The 22,601-nt window shown below is 40.4% G+C and overlaps 2 protein-coding genes across 2 annotated transcripts; both read right to left on the bottom strand.

Moving 5' to 3' along the window:
• Window positions 1–393: 393 nt before the first annotated feature.
• Window positions 394–9,991, bottom strand: LOC122990383 (ubiquitin-conjugating enzyme E2 L3). Its single transcript, XM_044363732.1, has 4 exons — window positions 9,702–9,991; window positions 3,545–3,640; window positions 3,263–3,449; window positions 394–1,982 (listed from the first exon to the last, which is right to left on the bottom strand). Exons 1-4 carry the CDS (start codon window positions 9,726–9,728, stop codon window positions 1,828–1,830), a joined length of 465 nt encoding a protein of 154 aa, XP_044219667.1. The 5' UTR covers window positions 9,729–9,991; the 3' UTR covers window positions 394–1,827.
• A 2,241-nt stretch (window positions 9,992–12,232) lies between these two features.
• On the bottom strand, window positions 12,233–22,282 carry LOC122990376 (ubiquinol-cytochrome-c reductase complex assembly factor 3). The gene is made up of 2 exons (XM_044363727.1): window positions 21,970–22,282; window positions 12,233–12,569 (listed from the first exon to the last, which is right to left on the bottom strand). Exons 1-2 carry the CDS (start codon window positions 22,084–22,086, stop codon window positions 12,438–12,440), a joined length of 249 nt encoding a protein of 82 aa, XP_044219662.1. The 5' UTR covers window positions 22,087–22,282; the 3' UTR covers window positions 12,233–12,437.
• Window positions 22,283–22,601: the final 319 nt, after the last annotated feature.

Below are 22,601 nucleotides of genomic sequence, written 5' to 3'. Positions count from 1 at the left end.
ACTAATATAAACTGAAACTACAGAGCAACAGTTAAGTGTCAAAGTTCTTTCTTCCCCTTGTAAGAAGCAGTAGTCTCATCACAACTCAAGGTCCACTGACTAGCTGTTTCTGGAGCTTTCAATCAGATCCTGAACAGCTGATGTACCATATTGGCCTGAATATAAGACAATATTTCATTCTTGAAATTATGATTGAAAAGAGGGGTTGTTATATATTCAGGCCAATATGGTATTTGGAGTCATTATTCCGCTGAGGACAACTATGAAATGCTGTTGAAAGCACCGGAAAGGGCTAGTAAATGGACCATGAGTTAACTCACATTTCTTGTTTTTGATGATTTCTGCTCCTCTGTCCACACATAAAAAGCTAAACACATGCAACATCCACTTGACTTCCAGGCAGACAGTGAGGCTAAATGGTTAGCCATCTTTATTATGAAACAAATATTGGGACCAGATCAAACAGCTGTTACATGGTGGTTTTTGGGCCACTCCAGTCCCTTTCCATGTCCTGACACATCCCCAGACAGCCAGCCCTCTCCCAGCTGCCTTCAAGGTGCTTGTTTCTAGGACCACCTCCAGGAGCTGAGCTTCATTCCAGGTGAGTGCATCCTTCTCCAGCTTCTCCTTCCCCCCTCCTGACAATTTAGGTCCCTTTCAGCTGGGCAGCTGACAGTAGATCTGCCGCTGGAATATGTCTCAGTGTGGTAAAGGGCTCTGTGTCTAATATGATAGGTGGTTATACTGCGGTGCCCAATTGTGGTAGAAGAGACGTGCATAGAAGATTGAAATTAACCAAACATTCTTCCGACTTTGCCATTTTTTGTGCCAATCAAAATGCTTAAAAGTGGCAACAGAAAACAATTCTTAATAATAGTCACTTGTCATGCAGAAAACAGTTTTAACACTGTGGACTGAAACTGAGTACAACTGATCTGTGTTGAAAACTCATCAAAGTGCATCTAAGAAACTATGAGCATAGCGCTGTTTAATTTGCCTAAAAAAGGGCCTGCTGATGAAAACTATTTGGAATGTTTAGAAACCAATTCTTTTTACTATCACTGGAGAACCTTCAGTAGCATTTTCAACAATAACAATTCAATTCATATATGGCCTGCCATTGTCTCTGCTCAGTGGGTTACAAACTGTTGGGAAGATGTGCGAGAGATGTTCCACAGAGTACAGTGCAAGTCTAGAAGCAGTGGAGGTCAGTAAGGGAAACTTTTCAGTCTGCACACACCTCCAGGTTCTAGCTTCGCTCCTTTTTCTCAGGTATGTTTGTTTAACTTAAAAGACTACTGGTGGGGCAAAAGAAAGAGAGTAATCTGCCAGTTTCCCTGCTCTGCAAAAAATACTTCAGAAAAACCATGTCTAAGTGATATCTATTTAACACAATTATTTATATAGAGGAAAAGCCAACAGAAAATTAACACATTACTCTGAGTATTTCCATCCAATGCTTCATCTGAACATCATGTTTCCTTAACTTTGCATTTTCCATTTTTTACTTTAAGAAAAGAGTAGAAAGTTAGTAATGGTCTGGAGATTTAAGGTCAAGGAGGAGGAAGAGGAAGGGGAGGAAGCTGTCTGATCCACAGAAAGTCCCGGATAGGGAGGGAGGCTGAGGCTGCCGCTGCCTGGCTTCAGTTGGGCGGCTCCTGGGCTGCAAGGAGGACCGGTGTGGGGGAGAAAGAGGGAGTAGAGTGAGTGAGGAAGGTGGTGAGGTATGGGGGAGAGCGAGGAGGAAGATCGGTATTTGGTCGGGCAGGTGAGATAGGAGAGAGGTGGAGAAAGAGACAGAGAGAGGGCTACACGCTTGTCAGGTCATCAGTCCATTGGCCGCTTTTCGCCGTGTTTCTTTGTAAACTCTTCAGCATTCTTCAAGAATTTTTTACGGTCCTTTGAGTATTCTTCAGCTAGGTCTGCCCTCAGGGGATGTTCCGGCTGGGGGTCATTCACCAGCGCAATGAGGGACTGAATTACTGCAAAACACAACACACACAGCCAGAGAAATATAGTTAGATATGAACGATACTTTTCCTGACTTTTCCAAGACTGCGTGGTGTGTGCAAAGCTGACAGTCACATGACTGAGAGAAAGTTAATTAAATATGAGCTGTGTGGTTTGTTCCTCCGTCAGCCATCTCTGCTACTGTTATTATGAACCTCATCACAGTTTATCTGTCAGATTTCAGTTAAACACTAAGATCTATCAACCTAGAGACACACTAATACTGACCACCAGCTGCTGACACAGATCTAAGCAGAAACACTGGATCTATCAGCTTACAGTAAGAGTTAGGGTTATGTCCATCAAATTAGTGCTTAGCTTCCTTCAGTGGGCTATTGCAAAGGTTCCCAACTCCTGCGCCTCAGAAAGGTTATAGAACATTAGCTACAATATGTTTTGGCAAAAAAGGGTTAGAACTATAATATAACTGTATAGGCCATTACAGATTATTGTGCAGTTATGACACTGAACTTGTTGCAGTCTGTTGTTTTCCTTCTTAAATTAAAGTCGGTCATCAGTAGGTTGAGTGCCACAAAGTGGACTGTCAGATTTCATCCTGACTTTCTCCACAAAGTATCAGTGTCATATCTGCACTTTGAAGACACCATGACTGACTTGAACTTCCTGGAAAACTGTCACCTCCTTAGGAACTGGTGAATCTTTAATGGTGACTTTCTGCAGAAGTGAGTTATGGCTTTACACATTTAACACATTCTACTCATATGCTAAGTTTGGCTTGATGAATGGAAAAATTGGCTTCACTCCACAAAGTAAGGTATTGAAAATATTTTGTTTAGGTTTTGGCACTTGTGTCACTTGAACTTTCATTGAACAATTTCAACCAACTAACAATTATTTCCATTATTGATAGTCATAGTCTGTTGATTATTTTCATGACTAATCAATTAGTTGTTTGGTCCAAAAAAAAGTCAGAAAATGGTAAAAAATGTTGATCAATGTTTCCCAAAGCCCAAGATGACATCCTTAAATGTCTTGTTTTGTCCACAACCCAAAGATATTCAGTTTAGCGTCATAGAGGACTAAAGAAAGCAGAAAGTATTCACATTTAAGAGGCTGGAATCTTAGAGGCTGGACGTTTTTCTTATAAAATGACTCAAAACAATTAATCGATGGTGAAAATAGTAATTAATTAATTAATTTAATAGCGGGCAACTAATCGATTAATTGTTGCAGCTCTATTATGTAGCATCAGCTCAACCACAGAGGCCCTCTGTCACACTAACACACCTACCTTGGTCAGTTTTGGTGGCAGGCTTCCAGTTCTCTGCACTGATCACAGGCAAGCACACCTGGCCCTTCTCATCAATGTTGGGGTGATAGATCTTTGTCTTGAATGTGATCTTGGGAGGCTTGAAAGGGTACTCGGTGGGGAAAATGATTTCGATCCTGAACGCACCTTTGTCATAAGGGGGGTTGTCCTGGAAGTGAGTGAATGAGGTTAGTAAAGGAAAGTGTTGGCCTACTTGTGTCAGAGATGTGTCATACATATGTCAAACAAGGAACAGCAGCTTACAGGAACAATGAGCCCTTGCCATGACAATAGGTTTGATTCCTCAACTTGAATGTTTCTGAAGTTTTTCATTCCAGACCTGCGAATCTCTTCAAGTTCCTGAGAGAACAAGACAATAGTATGTATTACAGAAATGGAAAAAAAAACAATATCTGCAACATTGCATAAGAATAATACTTCAGTACAATTATAAGTGCTGCTATTTTACAGGGTTAATTCCATTTAGAATTCTGGGGAAATATTCTACTTTTCACTCCACTCTATTAGGTTGGGTATTGAGAATCAGTTCTGAATTGGAACCAGTTCAAAGTGTATGTCTGCAGATTTATTGAGAAACATGCTTTCTTGCTTTTCTATTTCACTTATTGATGGTTCAACCATACCTTACTAACTAGGGTGATGGGTCAACAGTAGTAGCTGCATTCAGAAATTGGGCATTCCAAATGGGGAGAAAATGAGGGCAAATTATGCAAAAATAAATGTGGCTGAACTTTCACAAAATATGTTGTCACTCACAGCACATAGCTGTTTATGGCAGCCTACATCTGCAAAAACTGTCCCCACAAATCAGAGCCACATTCAGTGAGAATTTAGATACGCAGAATTATTGGATCTAATTAATTTATCTATATGTTGTAGTTAGTTACTTTTTGTAGTAAATATACACTGTAGTTATACACATACACAGAATACGTTCATAGCATATGATGAATTCTAGAGGTGGGTGAAATATTATAGTGTATTGACTTTCAGTGGAATTAGATTGTGATAATATGATCATGTTATTGTCATGTGTAGTCACCTTCCTTGCTAACAGTCAGGTTAGTATTTTGAAGTATGGTGGAGGGCGTAAGGAGAGGGACATAAGGAATTACAGACTATATATTTCCCAACATTCTGGCATACTGCTCTGATTAGGCTAATCACTGTCTGCTGAGCAGAGTCTGACAGATCCTGTTGGCATCTCATCTTTTGTGATTAATTCAGTTACTGAGTGACCATCTAAACAATGGCCTCATTTTGCTCTCTGAGACAGTGTTGTTAACCAAAGGCAATACTTTACTCCGGCCTAAGTCTTTTTTTCCCCCCAGAAAGAATTCCTTATTTTGCCCTGCCAACTAGCTTTGAAAGCTAGTTAATGTTTTGTGTGTTGTTAGGTTCAAACACGATTCACTAGTACATCCCACTGACTTGTCTGGAAAACAGCACATCCTGGGTTTTGATCATAGCAGCAATAACACAACAATAACAGCCACCTTGATACACACTTGAAGTATATAAATATGTTTATGGTTTGAAGTCTCAAAACTGTATACTGATGTCACATGTTGCCACTTTTCCTTGAAGAAATAAAAGTCAGGAGAAATATTACTGCTTGTGGTTCTTCAAAATCCTGTACATTTTCTATCATGGAACTATTTAATAAATAACTTTTTATGGTCTAACAGAACTGGCACTCTCTGAATGGCAGCTTGTGATAGTAGTATACTAGTTCAAACACCGAAAATTAGCTAACATTCTTGTAAGATAGGTTTTGTATACTTGTTAGTGTTGGTACTTCAGTTTTTGAACTGCTATAAAACTTTACAGTGTGCAGTCAATTCAACTCTTTCATGGACAGATTCAAGTAGAGCCATACAAGCCAGCTCCACATTCTTTAGATCTTCTTAGTTTTGCTTTGGTCTTGTTGATGCTTACCACAAATACAACGGTTGAACCACTCTAAACTCACAAATTCACTCATAAGGGACTGTAACATCCATTCAATTATTTCTTTCAATCTGGAAAATGAAGAAATGGATCACAACTTGATTTTTCCATTTTTTGTAGAAAAGTAAAATGACTATGTTCCTGTTCTCATCTTCACTTTGAAATAAAGAAGAAAATCAAATTTAAAAAACAAATAATTTTGTGTATTTTTGCATTTTCCCACAGCCATGGCTGAGAAGCACACACAGCAAAAAGAGAAAAACTATCACACATTTACATGATTTATGAGGGGAAGATACTAACTTTCACTATCAGGTTCACCAGTGATGATATATTAGACGATAGATTTTAGCCGATGTTATGAACATAAAGGCATAATAGACTCATCAGATATAGATCGCAGTTGCATTGTAATTATACTGAATCAACAACAGATGATCTGAGGTAGTACTAGCTTTGCTGCTGAAAAACTTACACATCATACATTATCATGTTTGGAGGGGAGTGAGAGTTTTTCTTTGTTTTCCTTGTATGTAGCCTGTGTGTGTGATGTCTGTATATGAAATCCAGTGACATTGGTTCTGTATTCACTAGCATTATTGGCTTATTCCCAAAAGACTTCCTTCCTAAAAATAACACCCCATGTTGCTACATGTTACATTGTGTGGTTTACATCACTTCTTGTGCGGATCTGTTTGTGATCATATTGCTGCCTATTTGACCTCTCCACTACTGATTAAAATGAGGATGAGCAGCAGGCCTAAGCTCCATCATATACAGCCACGGGGCTTGGGAGGTAGAGCATGCCATCCATTAATCGCAGTGTTTCAGGGTTTTCCCTGGATTTTTTTGAGACAAGGGTAGCTTTTGTCTCAGGGTGGTGGACCCCCTAGTTATGGACAGCGGGCTCCTCTGAACCGTGGCTGCGGGGACGTTGTGCTTGTGTGGTCATGCTTGACGCTCAAACCTGCAATTATCATTATTAGTCATATTTCTATCATAGTTATTATTGTTGTTATTATGCTTCTCGGTGTCTCCCTCTCCTCTCTCCCCCTCCATCTTTCTCTCTCAACCCAACCCTTCAAGGCAGATGGCCGCCCACCTAGAGCCCGGTTCTGCTTGAGGTTTCTTCCCATTAAAAGGGGAATTTTTCCTTACCGCTGTCGCCAAGTGTTTGCTCATGTGGGAATTGTTGGGTCTCTGTAAATTAAAGAGTACAGTCTAGACCTGTTCTACATGAAAAGTGCCCTGAGATAACGTCTGTTATGATTTGGCGTTATATAAATAAACACTGAATTGAATTGAATATTATAGCAGTTTAATGAGGTGGCTGCTTGTCCGGTACGCTTGATTGTACTGTAACTGTGGTAACTAGGCAGAGACATAAACAATATTTCACATAGGAGGCTATATTGAAGAAAGAAATAAAACTTGCTGCCATTGGTGTTTAACTGTGAGTGAATAAACGGCTTTGCATAAAAGCGCTAAATAAATGCAGCCACTAGCTGCTGCGGATTTGTTGATGAAGGACTCAGCATGTGACAGATTCACCAAAAGTTGAGAGGCTATGTTTCATGGAAAGACATTCAGAGTGGGTCATTGAGCTCTTTCATATTGACTCATGCATTAATGCTTACAGGTGTTAAATTACTACTGAAGCTGCTTTGACGACTGTGGCCACTAGGTGTCACTGTAGAATGTGAGTAAGTAAAATGAAAGAAGCAGGGAAACAGAGCGTACTATCTCATAGGGCTGGGCGATATGACCAAAATTGCATATCCCAATATAGGTCATTTCATATCCCGATAACAATACCTATCCTGATATAGCACATCTTAATTCAATGAATGAATAGTTGGTCTGTACATACCCACCCCCCAAGCCCCACACCCCCATTGTCTATCCATCCTTTACACAGATTAAATTCAACTACTCTTCATTGCTCAACTCGAGTACTTCACCTGGTTCACTGTCACCTGTGTGTTCAGCACATACAGGGAGGGCTCAGCCCTGCCTGCAGTGAACCACTGAGAGCAGAGCAGAGTAGCATGACCATAAATGACAGCAAAACACTGCAGAGACTCACACTGAGCTGAAATTAAATGAGTTCACATAAATTTGGTAAATAACAAATAAAAACAGTCTCTACTGTGTTTTTCTATCATTTATGGTTGCTGTCTCACTGCTTCTCTCCTTCTCTGTGCGGGTGGGGCTGAGCCCTCTGTGTGTGTGTAGCGCAGCAGAGGAGAGACCGACAGCGATGGAGAGTTGGAGACAACTGAACTTGATATGTTACTGTGCAATAAATATAATAAAGTGTAATAAAAGCTTTGCGAGTAAAAAGTCAAGAAGAGTTATTTATCAATGTAAGCCATGCAAAAGATGGACTACAAATGTGTGATTTGCATCCCAACATCATATACAATAGAGCACAATATGTAACGATAGATGTTTTTCTATCATCAAATGATATATATCATATCACACAGCCCTACAATCTCATGAAAAATAAGAATGTACATTTAGCAATAATGTGGACAAATCGACATTGTCGCGTATACAGGAAAACTGTATAAAGCCCTATGCTTAAAAACACATTGGTAGGGACAAGAAACGATTTCACCCCCGAGTTTTGCTTAAATCAACCTTGAAAAACTGCTTTTTGCAAATAAAAATACTATTTCTGTTGAGTCTAATAATATACTTAGGTTTGATAACACAGGCCATAGGCACTCTGTCATCACTGGTGAACCTGACAGCAAAGGTTATTTATAATAGGCCTGTCATAATTATGTTATTGATTTATATGGTAACGTAATTATCGACATTATCATGTCCATATATCGACTTATCGTACAATATATGGACATGACCTTGATCATTTTAGCTGACCTTGATATTGCCCACTGTGTTTGTATGCATGTTTGTTTACATAAGAATATCACAAATATTTTAGCCAACATGATGCCAGAATAAACAGCGTAACTCATTGTATGTGGTCTATCTATTTGAGGCAAATAATGTGTCTGCCTGTTCCAGCAGGTTGTTTCAAGAAGGTTTCAGCATTTGGATAAATTGACAATCAATGCACACGTCCACCGCTCATATGGCATAAACCAAAAACAACTCTGTCCTAGCCTGTGATGACAAGTTGGTGTTTTTAATGGAAGCGTGGCACTCTCACTCCGTCTGACCCCCCCCATGTTTACATGTGATGTCAGAGGTGACAGCCGTGTGCAGGCAATCCAGACTAACCTGCAAGGTTAGTCTGGATTGCAAGTTTTTTTTTCCTATTGCAATTCCTATGTCTGATTATTCTTAAGTCAAAGTTAATTTCTCTTTGAAAGGGTGTACTTGCATTATTATACTATTGCATTATCATATCAATGGCATAAAATGGTCAAAAATGACAATAGTATTGTTTATCGCCATTTCAATAATGTATATATTCAATATATCGTGCAACAAAAGTAGTTATTGAGACAGACTTGACAGCAAATTTTAAGAGCATCAACCTTCCCTCAAAATTTTACTTCACACAGTACAAAACAAAATAAGAAACCAGAAATAAGGCTTATTTTTTGGTTATGCTTTCAGTTTATTTCCATCTCAAAACGAAAGCAGGAAAACACGCAGTGATTTTCCATTAATGTTGCTCACGAAAAATCTACAATGATAAAAAAAAAAAAAAAAGAATTCGTTTTCATGTTTCCAGATTGAATGAATAATTACATGAACGCATGATCCACAGATCTAACAGTCTGAGTGACCTGTGCGGTGATTTGGAGCAGGAGGTTGAAGAGAAGCTAACGTTAATCACATGCAAACAGACGCTGAGCCCGAGCGTTACGTGCTATCAACACTTTGCAAAACGACACATGGCTGACAATAAGAAATTTACATTCTGTTGCGTTCACATAACAGCTATGAAAAAACGTTAGATGTGGATTAACACCAAGTTCATCCCCACCCATCCCCTAATGGCGAACTCCAAAACCTGACTTGAGTTTAGCCGACGCTATCTTGCTAACGTTAGCTAGGCGCAGCTAAGCTGTGAGGCTAGCAGGTTAACTGCTTAGCAGACGCCTTGTGCTCTGGAAACTCACTGACGGGCTAATGTTGGACACATTTAACTCACTCCGTCGGTCATACAACCACAGCTGCCCGAAAGCCAGTGTGGGCTTGTAAACGACAGATCAGTTTACTGGCGGTGCTCGGCAGGCGGACTCTCGGCTCTCGGGCCTAGTTTACCGGCTGTCTGCTGCCAGTAACTGCTTGGCTGCTCGGCCAACAGTGACCTCTCGGTTTTATAAGGTTTACAGCTTAAAACAGGCACTAAGTGTTTCTTCGTCGTCACACAACAACATCATCTTATATGAGTTTAGACGAAGACTGAACGCCTCTCTACACATTACAGGTGAAATGAAAATAAGGGAATCGGGAGATTTACCTTGGCCAGCCTCCTGCTCGCCGCCATCTTGAAACTACTGTGAGTGTTCCCAGAATACACAGCGCGGGGAATAAGGGTCTGGGGGCTGGGCCCACCGGATCAGCCGGAGAACCAGATCTGTTCCACCGAAATTTCCGTGAAATCCCCGAATTTTGTCCTTACGATATGGGTCAAAGAAAAGTATCCGACCATGAGAAAACCTGAACGTTAAAACTAAGCTGTTTTGGGAGGATTTTTGCCTTTACTGGATAGTGGGCAGCGAGGAGGCAGACAGGAAGCAGGGAGATAGAGAGATGAGTACGACACGAAACACGGGTTCAGGGCTGGAACTGAACCAGGGGCGTTCCAAAACTACGCTCTTTCATGACCGCAGGCTAGTTCTCAGTTTGGAATAGGGTCAGTCCATAGACTGTGTATTAAGTGTATGGGTCAGAGTCAATCCATAGACTGTATATAAAGTAGCCAGATGGGTCAGTCTGGCAACTCTTTCCTTTCTGTTTTGTGAATTTCTGCGTTTCGTTGCGCACACAGAGAGTTGGCATTGATTCATGATGGCGGACCAGAGCGATTTCCGGGTCACCGGATCAGCGAGGAGACATGTAAATCAGGTGATGAAAAGCACCCATGGTGTACAAAATAAAGAGCAAGTGTGACAGGGCGCGTCCCCGAGGAGAACCAATAGAAGAGATTCACTGTTGAGATAATGTACCGTTTATCTTTACTCTGGGGCCTGTCAAAAGGTTAACTATCCATTTTACAAGTTTCGAAAGAGAGCAGCTCGCTGGCAAGTATGTGGGTCTGAATCAAGTAAAATCTGTATTTCATTAACAGTTGAGGTTAATACTGTTTGTCTAACATTGTTTAGTTTCCTTGGATTCTTATTCTTTGACACTGGCACTACAATACACTCCTTCCAGAGTCTAGAAACACTGCTGATGAAGAGATATATTTAACAGAAAACAAAAAGTATCAGGTCAGAAAATGTTAGGTCCTGTCCTGTTCCCTCTGTGTGTCAAAAAAAGTCCAGGTAGGTTACTATGTTACTGCTGCCTACCAGCATTTTTGTATTCCTTTGTAAAATCACGTTACATAAAATCTCAGATCAGATGTTTTAAGACATAAAAATCTCTGCTTTGAATAATATATTTTTATCTAATGATTTTCACACACACAAAAAGTTAAATTTCCTCAAATCCTTAAAATAGCATCTACTCCCTCATTGAGAATTCCAGAATATGAATATGCTAATATTTTTCATTTTAAAAGTTCAACTGCTGGATAGAAGATCAGTTTATGTGCACTGGAGACTTGTTGTTTCCATGGGTCCTTGCTGGGCCCAGAAATCATTCTGGTCTACCATCTTGAAGGCTGGTCATATTTGCCTGTTCCTTCCCTGGGGAGCGAGGAGCGATCTCTGAGGTTTGAGTGAGGATTCATGAGACAAGCCTTCATGGAAGTCTTTCGCCGGCCAACTAAGCCCTTTATTGGAAATCTGTTAGTGATTGGATGCTGCAGCTGATCAGACTCCTCTGATACATCACAGTTTTATACCAGAGTGTGAAGTCAAGTCAATTTTATTATATAGTGCTAAATCACGACAGAAGTTATCTGAAGGCACTTTTCACATAGAGTGGACAGACAAATAACAGATTCAACTGAATTTTTATATTTGGTTTTCTCTGTCACCATCAAGTGTTAATTGTAGATCTGATCAAGAAAGGAAACAAAAACAACTTTTCATTCATTAGGACAAATTTTCTTTTCATGATCTGTTGTTTCCCACATTAACATTCATCATGGGTGATATAGTCAGACAGAGGAGGAGAGTCTGTTGTCTTTCTGCAAGAAACACATTTGAATTTTTTATCCTCACTTGCATTCATTCACATGTGAGGCTGAAAATCCTGTTGCCTATAGTTTGATGTGAAATATAGTATAATCTCCACTTTCCCTAAAACATTTAGACTAATAAATAATTTATAGTTTATAAGACATGTTGATCATAACCTGATTAAATCATTTAGCTCTCATTCATGCCAACACTACTTTAAGCTTATTTGCAAATGTTTCTTCAACTTTACCCCTAAATTGAACTGAATTGACTGACTGGATTCATATAACACTATAATTCCACAATTTGCCTCTCATTCACCTATGCACACACTAACACACCAATCGTGCCAAAATACCACAGAGGGCACTTGACTAACCATCAGGAGCAATTTGGAGTTCACTGTCGCACTCAAGGGCTGCTTTACCTCCTGAGCCACAGCTGCCTCCCATGTCACCCATCTTCATGTTTTAATAGTTCTTGGACAACAAAGGAGCTCTATGGCACAGAGGAGTGAGATATATCCGGCTTTGGACAGACATGCTTGTTACTAGGATCAATTTGTTGTTGGTTTTAGTCTTTTCACAATATTTGTTTGTAATAAAATTATCATCAGACTTATCTTTTAAATTTACATGTGATCACATACAGTACATGTTAAAGAATCTAGTAATAACTAATAATAAAAATAATAACAGTCTTGATCATCATTCAGCTTTTAATAAAAATGAAAAGATGTGGTTGTGTTCGGAGAGTTTTAATCCAATGGTAAATTGTACATATAATGATATTAGAGCTGCAAATTAGAAAACCTCCCTGTAAAATAATACAATGTCCATCTTTCTTTGAGCACGATGTGTCCCTGCATGCCAGCCTTTGCAAAGAGGTCACAGAGCTTTGCCTGTTTATTTTGCAGTTCCGCCGAATCCTCTTACAATATTGTCGTTGGTTTCAGCAGCATCCTTGAGTGCCTGCATCACCAGAGCGCTCCTCTTCCTCGTCTCTTCCATTCTCACCGGGTTCGATTCAGGTAGATTCTAATGGACAGTACAGCAAGAGACATGCAATCAATTAATGCATTAAACCATGTGAAGACGTTTGTTTCTTTTTCTGCTTTAAATAATTTGTCTCTAAAACAAATTCTTGTGCAATATTTATTTGCATAAATATTTAATTTTTTCATCTTAGTTATTTAAATAGCTTTCATGCCTTTATTCATGGCTGTAACACATACTTTCCTGTTCACATAGTTCAGAGACATGTTACAAAAGCTTTATCAGGTCTCAACATCCAACCAAGCAACTGATAGCCCCTATGAAAACTTCTATGTGATTAAAGCCTCTTCCACTATATTCTGATAGCACTTTTTTTTGTTTGTAGAAAAAATTACTTTGAGATGAAATTAAAGTCTCAAACATTAAACTGGTGCAGTTTTAACTACACACAGTCAGTTAATCACATCATTGCAACAGAGGCAAAATATGCAGAGTCCTGCATTTAGAGTTAAAGTCATGATGTCATGTCCGGGCTAGCCTCTGTTCCACTGGCTTCTGTACCTCAATGCAATGCAAAAATCTCTGATTTAGCATTTCTTTCATCAGTCTCCCTGATAAAAAATGTGTTGCTGGAGTTTCTTGCTTTCCATATTCTAAGACAACTCAGCATCCACTACAGAACTTACCATCAGAAGTTGAAAACTTTGTGATTTTAAGTTAAACTTATTTTTTGAGCACACAAAACCTACAGAAAATTTACCAGCACAGCAGCACGTTTACTCAAATCATCTTAACTTGGTTTCTATATCCATGAAATGCAACATTTTTCCAACTTTTTACCTGTAATTTCTCTGTCCAAAAAAACGTTGTACAGCATTCACTCCTCTCTGTCTTGCGGTTATTACAGACATGTCTGAACTAACCGTGACCCCTCCCCTCACATGCTCAACTTTTGTCTAGCTGCCACATTTAACCCATGTCTATGACTCATGGGAAATTGTGTTCTTTAAAAGGTAGCTCAAAACAGAAATATTGAATACATTAGAATGTTTTTCAAAAAACTACTGTCTTTATCTAGACATAGTACAACAAAGGACTTGCACAGAGAAAAGAAAAAAAAAAGTCAGACAGATCTGTATTTTAAATATTTCTATTATTTACATAGCAGGGCTGTACAGACAGTGAAAAATGTGTTTAAGTGCAAGAGAGCAAACATTTCAGTCCATGTTGGATTTTCCTTAGTGCTAAATGAGGCATGCATAATGAGTCACCCTATGTGTGGGTTACTCTACAGATGCACCTCATCAATGATCTAGGGCTTGATTGAATACTTGTCAAGTCAACTGCCTGCAGGACAAGTCATTAGAAACACATTTGGACAATATAATTTCATATCATCAACACATTCTCATAAACATACTGATATATGTATACATACAAATGTTAGCTTTTACACCTGGAATGGGACCCATCGGTACAGAGAGACAATAAGAGTCACAGGAAACAGGTCATTATCTAATTCTTCATTCAAGCCACTAGGGTGTAGCGTTTTAAGGTAGAAGATATATCTGCATTCACATTGGAGTAAAATTTAATTTCCACCACGACGGTTAGGAATTATCATGTCAATGCCACAGACCGCCAAATCCGAAATAGAATTTACTGTATGCAACAGCGGATTTAGGATCAGCTCAGCAGATAGCACTTTTATGTTCATAGATTCTAAATTTAAGTTGTCTCCTTGTTTTTCCAACGTACTGGATGCCACATTTGCAAGAAGGTAGACAACATTACTAAAGCTGCATGTTATCATTTTTTAAATTTTGTACTTTTTTTTTTGGCCACAAAGCTGGTAAAAGTGTTATACTCTTTACAATTAGAACATGCAGCACAAACATGTGTCCAAACATGCTTTGCAGATGGAGTTTTTCTGTGTCTGCGTGCACCAGTGTGTACTGAACATTCTTTGCTCTAGAAAAAGAGAAAAGAGATAAAATGTTCCAGTTATTTTTCACAGCATTACATATCTCATGCCCAAGTGGTGAACAGGTAGTATTAAATACACGAGAGAATTTTTTTGCTTTTCAGGTTTACATTTGGTGAATAATTCAGTTCTGTTTTTCTCAGAAGCCTTTGCAAATGCCTGATCCAAGACATCTCATGGATACCCCCTCATCATCATCCCTTGTGGAGATGTGTCTGGCCCTAAGAAACTGACTATAGGGCAGACCTTTTTTGAGGGGGATAGAGTGATAGCTTGAGTAGTGTAAAAGACTATTTCTGTCTGAAGGTCTGGTGGAGAGAGTGGTGTAAATGTCTCTCCCATTATAGATTATCCATGTCACCAAAAAACTTACTGTGTGACTGTCACATTTCATACTGAATTCAACTGAATCAATACAATTGTTGAGATACTGTGGAAAACCTGGAGATAACAATCAGAGCCATTCCAAATCAGAAATATGTCATCAATATATTTTCCAAGACAAAGTGGATTACGAGAATAGATTATTATTGTACACATACTGGTGTTCAAACCATCCCATAAAAAGTTGTGCATTGTCAGGGGCGAAGCTTGCGTCCACAGCAGCACCATATGTCTGGAAAAAGAAATCTTTACCATAAAGAAAGTACTTTTTAGTCAATTAATTAGACACATCAACTAGGAAGTGTTGAGTTGAGTTATTTCATCCCCATTGTCTTTTAGATATGAAGGGAGCTTTTCATTTCATGGTCTGATGTGATTATCAACTCAATTAGATAAAGGTTCAGTAAGAGAACCAGTACTCCTTGTAATAGGGCAACATTTTGGGAACCCTTTCTTAGGCTTGTGTACTTTATGTAGGCCATAAATAACTTATTTGATAGGAAAGTCATTAGTCAAGTACTTGTATTCAGATGGACTCACAGAACTACAGGATTTATCCCTTAAAAGAGAAGGTTGGATCACATTGCAGTTTGGCATTGAGGTCATCTTGGATTTTCTTCAGATCAATTTCATTGCTCCTGGTTTTGAGTATCTCTTCTACATAATCAAGTTTTGCTGTGTTTTTAAGTTCTTTTTATGTGAAATCAATCAACAGAACTGTCACATCCAGCCAGGGCTCAAGACTAACAGCATCACATCATTCCGGGGACAGTAGAAAATGTGTTCTGGATGAACAGAGATCTTCCCTGGTATGCCCCTGGGATGAAAGGGATTTTATATATATTTTTTATTTATTTATTTATTTTAAACTATCACTCAGCAAATGACAAACTGAACAAAGCGCTGACTACAATGGAGCAAGTCTTCCCATGCTGTTCCTATAGTTATTATCACTGGCTGGCTACCCACTGCGAGAAATGTTCCTGCGGTACCGGCCCATCTATCCCCTCAGTTACAAACAGCTTGCTGGCAGGACCTTGCAAATATCTTGCGCTGGTTAAACAATACACCGCTACCCTGGCTGTGTGTAAGTATATTAGCTAAAGCATACATTTAGATGATTTCAATATATTATTGTGGTCTTTTTTGTTACAATCTAAGCCTTAAAGACTTATTTTGCTACGTACTGCTTGTACGTGGACAGCAGTGAGGCACAGATTGCAGTTATATCCATGTGCACCCTGCACGCAGCTCTAGTAATGTTGTCTGTCTTCTTGCATGTACCAAATGTGGCATCCAGAGTGTTGGAAAAACAAGGAGATAACTTAGATTTAAAATCAATGAACATAAAAGTGCTATCTGCTGAGCTGATTCTAAATCAGCTGTTGCAAGACACTTTGCGTATGGTAATCATTCTATTTCGACTTGGCATTCTGTGGCATTGACATGATGATTCCTTATTGTTGTGGTGGAAATATATTCACATTGGACAAACACTTCATTGTGAATGCAGATATATCATCTACCTTAAAAACACTACGCCCTAGTTGCTTAAATGAAGAATTAGATATGACCTGTTTCCTGTGACCTTTCTGTCTTTCTGTACCAATGGGTCCCATTCCAGGTGTAAAAGCTACCATTGGTTTGTATAGTGTTTCCCCTATAATAGTACAGGGCTGGCAGGCTGCCAGGCCAACGAGAACCCCCGCTAGGCCAAAAAATGTTTTCTTAAATGCCAAATATAACGCCAAATATCCATTCATCCAGCAATCAATAGCATTTGGGAGCCTCTGTGCAGCACTGTTTCAAAACATGAGTTAACCTCTGTGGCATTGCCTAGGAAAGTCCTGGTCAGTGTATCTCTTTTTAAGGAATACAGCAGTACGTAAGTGAGGGAGTGGTTACGTGAGAGAGCAATCAGCAGAAAAGTGAAGGTGAACGCGAGCGGAGCAAAGCAAAAGGTTGTTAAATTCTCAATCTGGCAGTAAATGTACAGTACAGACTTACAGTGTGTCAGTTAATAAATGCTGCGGCTTCTCAAGACCAAGAAAAGTTTCGTCTGTTCTTTTCCTATCTGCTGGAAAAATGAAGGGGGTTAGCCCCAAAATTAGCAACAATGGGTTAGCCTAACCTAATGACGCTAAACAGAGAAATAGAGAACGGAGAAACATGAGGCTGCTAATCTGTTAGAATGAATTTCAGGAGTTGAATACAAATCATATATATATATATATATATATATTCCTATAACCTCTGTGTTGTTGCCTGGGAAACTGCAGGTAGCGTAACGCCTTTTAAGGAATAGGGCAGTACGTGAGTGAGTGAGTGGTTAAGCGAGAGAGCGAGCGTCAGAAAAGTGACAGTGAATGTGAGCAGAGCAGAGGAAAAGGTTAGCGGTAAGGCCGTATTCAGACCAAATAAGGCAATGCAGTGTTCAGCCGCAGGGTTGAGCGGAGGTGTGTGGGGGTGTTTATTTGTCCTCCGGAATGTAACCACTGCGAAACAATCAGAAAATAACGGTGGAGGAAGTGCTGCTCGCGGTTGCGAACAGGTAGGTTTAGGAGAATCTGGGATATGCTTCCTGAATTAACAAGGCGGTTGAAGAAGGAGAGTTTGGTGGGTGGGTTAATTGCTAGTGGTATCCACGTAAACGGCTGTATTGTGGCTGTTTCACCATTATCAGCACCGGCTACCAGAGTGTTCGTTTCCAATGTGCCTCCGTTCATTAAAAACAAGGCGCTGATGAGGGAATTATCTTGGTTTGGTGAGTTTGCTAGTAGTTTCAGGCTGATTGCGTTGGGTTGTAAAAACCAGCAGGTGAAACATGTGATGTCACTTAGGAGGCAAGTGTTCATATATGTGAGGAGCCCTGATCAGACATTGAGTGTGAGTTTCCACGTGAAGCATGGTGAGAGTGTGTATGCTGCGGGATTTTGGGTTTGGGGAGATAAGACAAACAGGTTGCATGTCCATGCAGACAAGGAAGCTGGGCCCGCAGTTTCTTCTGGAGGTCAGGGGAAGGAGTCTACAGCGAGGGAGGATGGAGGAACTGAGGCTGCAGTGGGCTTAGCTGAGCAGGCTGGGGAGGTGAGGTCCAGTATTGAGGAGGGGTGCGAGAGGTGGCAGATCAGGTGCAGGGGACTAGTAGAGTAGACAGGCTGGCAGAGGACCAGGGTGCTGTCAGGCTAGGAGAGTCAGAGGCCGGGCAGGGCAGCGTGCAGGAGGAGCAGTGAGAGGTGGGAGAAGGGGAAGAAGAGGGATGGATTGTAGCTAGGGGAAGGAAGGGGAAGAAGAGGAGTAGACAAGGGGTAGGGGGGGGTTGCAGGAGTGCAGGGTAAGGTAAAGAACTCAGGGATGGGAGGAGTGGAAAGTCAGACTGAGATGGGTGAGTCAGATGCTGGCCCTCCAGCAGTTTGGTGAGTTTGGATAGCTCGGGAGAGCTGGAGCTCTCCTCAAGCCAGGTGAAGGGGAGGTCTACTCCTTTGAAGAGCTAGACAGCTTTCTGTCAAAAACCAAAAACTAGGGATGCACGATATTGGATTTTTTGCCGATTTCCAATATGCTGATATTTTCCAACTCATTGGGCCGAAAACCAATGCCGGTATATGCACATATTTTTTTCCAGATGGCTGAGGAGACTATTATGCATATAAGTATAGATTGTACTAAGTATGCTCAAGAAAGACACCAGATAATATTATACAATAATAACACTGGAGTTCAGGAGCTCACCATTAAAACTTAAATGAACCTGCCAAGTGGGTGGAGCAGTAGTTCTCTTTGAGTTTATTAAACAAACAGGATTAATGTAGGATTTAATCTCTGGTCCACACTCCAGAGCAGAAGGTGGTGGTAATGTACCTAATACGCTGGTTGCCAACCGTCGGTATAAACCAAAAAGAAAACTTTTTTTTTTTCTCCAAATGGAGTGGTACATCCTGTCAGCCAAGGCGTTTCCTATCTGTACAGCCGAACATAGCGGCTCCTCCACAGACTGTTTCTCCCTGATGGTCCCGGTGCTTCCCTCACAGGCTCCATTTCACTCAAGCTGCCTGTCAAACCCGCTGCTTCTTCCCACTTTAACCTGAATAACAAGCTGGAGCTCTGTGCTCTGGTTAGATCCACATGAAGAGCCGGGGCTAACGTTAGCTGGGAGGCTAGCGGAGGCTAGCTGGCTGTGCTTCCCTTCTGGCCCAGCTGCGGCTAACGCTCCACTAGCCTCCAGAGCATAGGTGAGCTCCCGCTCAGCTGTCGTAAAGCAGTGCTGGCTCTCTTACCCAAGAAGGGTGATCTGAGTGACTTACAGAGCTGGAAGCCTGTTGCACTGGTCTGTGCGGATTTTAAAATATATTCTAAGACTCTGGCAAACAGGCTGAAAGGCCAACTGGACACAATCATTCACAAGGATAAATTATACTGTGTGCCGGGACACTCTATACTGGACAATTTACATCTGTTATGGGATATGCTGGACTTAGCAGGACTGTCACATGCAAAATTTGGTCTTCCGGGGTTAGACCAGGAGAAAGCATTTGACAGGGTAGATCATGGTTATCTTTTTAAAACACTGCAGGCTTTTGGATGTGGGGTTAAAATGTTATATACTGGTGCCTCATGTTTGGTTAAAGTAGCTAGGGGTCTCAGCATCCCAGTAGAAGTAGGAATTTAACAGGACTTACCACCTTCTACACCACGGTTCTAAGGGCTAGCCTCCATTTTTTCCCTCCTTGACAGTGTCAGCTGAGACTCAAGGGTGGCAGGAGGAAGGTGTGTGTGCAGGATGTCAGGCTGCTTTACAAGCCCCCGATCCGAGATCAGGGGATCTGCAGTGGAGGGTGCTTCATGGGGCCCTGGCGACTAACATGTTTCTGTCCAAAATAGATAAAAATGTGGGGAATGGCTGTCCTTTCTGTAATTCACCTGAGACTGTTGTACATGTGTTCACTGAATGTAACCGTCTGTCACCTGTTCTTGCTTTGTTGAAAGTGCTACGTGGAAAGATGGGAGTTCTTTTCTGTGGGGCTGTACGTTTTGGGACCAGTGTATTCCGTGAAAAGCAAAACAAAAAGTGTGCTGATGAACTGTTTGGGCAGGCTAAACTGGCTACTTGACTCACAAGGAGGAATAAAGTGAAGGATTGTGGGCTGGATTGTGGCCAGTGAACGAGCCACCAAACTAACATTCACCAGTGAAAAGTGCATGTGGTTATAGGTGTTGAGGAGGGATGATGAATGGAGTTACGGGTGTCTGTGAGATGGGATGTTGGTCTATTTTATGTTTTTGATCAATGGGTAGGAGCTGTATGTGGTGTTGTAAGTGCCTCTGTTTATTAAAGGATATCAAAAGTCTCTCTCACTCTCTCGCTGGTGCTCTCTCTCTCTTTCTCCTGTCTTTTTTACAGTACAGACTACAGTGTGTCAGTTAATAAATGCTGCAGCTTGGGGGTTAGCTCTGAAGTTAGCAACAATGGATTAGCCTAACCTGACAACACTTAACAGAGAAATAGAAAACGGAAAAATGTGTGGCTGCAGTCTCATTTGGTATATGATTGTCCTGGTTTGTGTGAAGTATACCTTTGAATTCAATACAGATGTACAAATAATGAACGTGCAATTTGAATTTAACAGTATGGGAACCCTTCTGCATTAAAACCCTTCTGTTTTAATTTTTTTATTTATTTTTTTTATTTGGTCATTAATTTATTTCCTTTTCATTTGTTTTATGTTTGTTATTACCGTTCAAATATCTGATATGTAGGGGAAGGCCTTTTTTATGGTTGGACTAGAATCTAATTAATAATATCCCTCAATCTCTGAACAAATAAATCTATACTGTCGTGATGTTATTTGAAAATCTCAAAAGATGTTGTTGGCACATTGATCCACCTATCAATGTGGTTTGATAAATTACTATCAATTCTTCCTTGTGAGAGATTATCCAATGTATTACAAAGAACCTTAGATGAGTCTGTAAAAGAATGGTGATACCTCAGCATGTATTTTGGTTGGGAGTGGCAAGCAATAATATATGTTAAGGTAGATAGATATCTGTATCTCACCAAACATTCTCTTTTACTGTGTATATGTTTTCATGCTGGGACAGCAGTATAAGAAATGTGTGTATTTAATTTGATTTTAAGTGTACGTTGCTCTCTTGACATGTTTGCTTTTTTCAAAATAAAAACAAAGTAGGAAAGAAAAAAAAGGAATAACTTTACCATAATGTAAAAAACATAGCAAAACATGGTGATCATATGACGAAAACACTGCAGTTCGACAACCACATCACACAGTGTAGGCTACTGAACATTTGACTGATGGTCATCAATGCAGAATTCTGACGTGAAGAAGGTGACTTCATAAGGGGCATACATGGGGCTATGTAGAGAATAAATAGGATAAGCATATAGGCCATTATCCACTTTGATTCAAAGTGTGACTGATGTTGCGTGTGGTAGGTCGTACAAATCAGGTGGCAAGGAATCTGTGAACATACAGCCTGTATTCAATTCTTTGATAATAATTTGATTGAAGAACGTTAATTCTCTGACAAACTGCTCTTTTTCTACTGACGGGGTAGAATCGGATTCTGCATTCTGCTGTTTCTTTCCCCAATATTTAAGTTCGGTGTGTTTTGCTTCCTGCTGGTGACACCATTTCACTCACATACACAGTTAGCCAAGACGAAAAAGAACTCAGTGGGAATGTATCTGGAAAATGTATAAAATCAAAACAAAAAGCATTTACAAAGACTTCGACGCTTCCTCTTCCTGTTGCAACATCATCATCATCATCATCATCATCATCATCACCACCACCACCAGCAACCACAGACACATTCAGTCCTTTGCCACCTTACTGGATCACAGATTGATCATTGCACACTGAAGGGAACGTTTTAGTATCGGCAGATTAGACATGACGGGTCCTGACAAGACATCGTAGCTAACTATAAACTAATGCAAGCCTTTCAAATATAAAAACGACTATTGCACTTAAGACACAAACCGGGATTACAATTACAGTGCAGCAGAGAGGCTGTACACTGAATGTCAGGTGCAATATAGCGAGTCACCTTGATCAGATTTTTCCGCCTGTCTTCTGTCGGGACAACCATCAGCCACGTCCCAAAGCCGACCCCCAGGACTACGACCATCGCAGTGGAGCTCAGGATGGTCCGCAGGCCGCTCATCCTGGAGAGTCTCAAGGCCACACAGTATTTGCCAGATTTGTTATCTGTGTACAATTCACTGCTGAAAGACTCACCTCCAGCGTCGAGTTCATTGAGCGTTTTAGTTGTGTTGTAATGTTGGACACAGCAGCAGTGCACACTGGGAGTTCTTCTTCCTTTGGTTTTATGGCGAGTTGCAACCACTGCTCATAAGGTGAATACCGCCACCTACTGTACCGGAGCATGCAGCATGTGATATTATCCCTGGACTACTTTATATCATTAGGTAAATAAATAATTCTTTAATGATAGTTTTAATTTTTTTTAAAAACTCGCTAAATTCTATGGTATAATCCTATCTCCTTATTATTTATTGTGGACAGTTTGGTTCATCCTTGCCACAATCATGCACCTGTTCAAGACTTGGAGCTGTGTGCGCCGCTACTTTTTTACTTTAATCTTATCTCCTTCAAACATTCCACAACGGCTTTCTGTGTGTCCTGTACCCTACCTCCTGATATTCCCAGAATGCCCTC

This window comes from Thunnus albacares, chromosome 2 (genome assembly GCF_914725855.1).
Source record: "Thunnus albacares chromosome 2, fThuAlb1.1, whole genome shotgun sequence".
In the NCBI taxonomy this organism is placed as follows: Eukaryota; Metazoa; Chordata; class Actinopteri; order Scombriformes; family Scombridae; genus Thunnus; species Thunnus albacares.
This window is presented reverse-complemented; position numbering and strand designations above follow the sequence as displayed.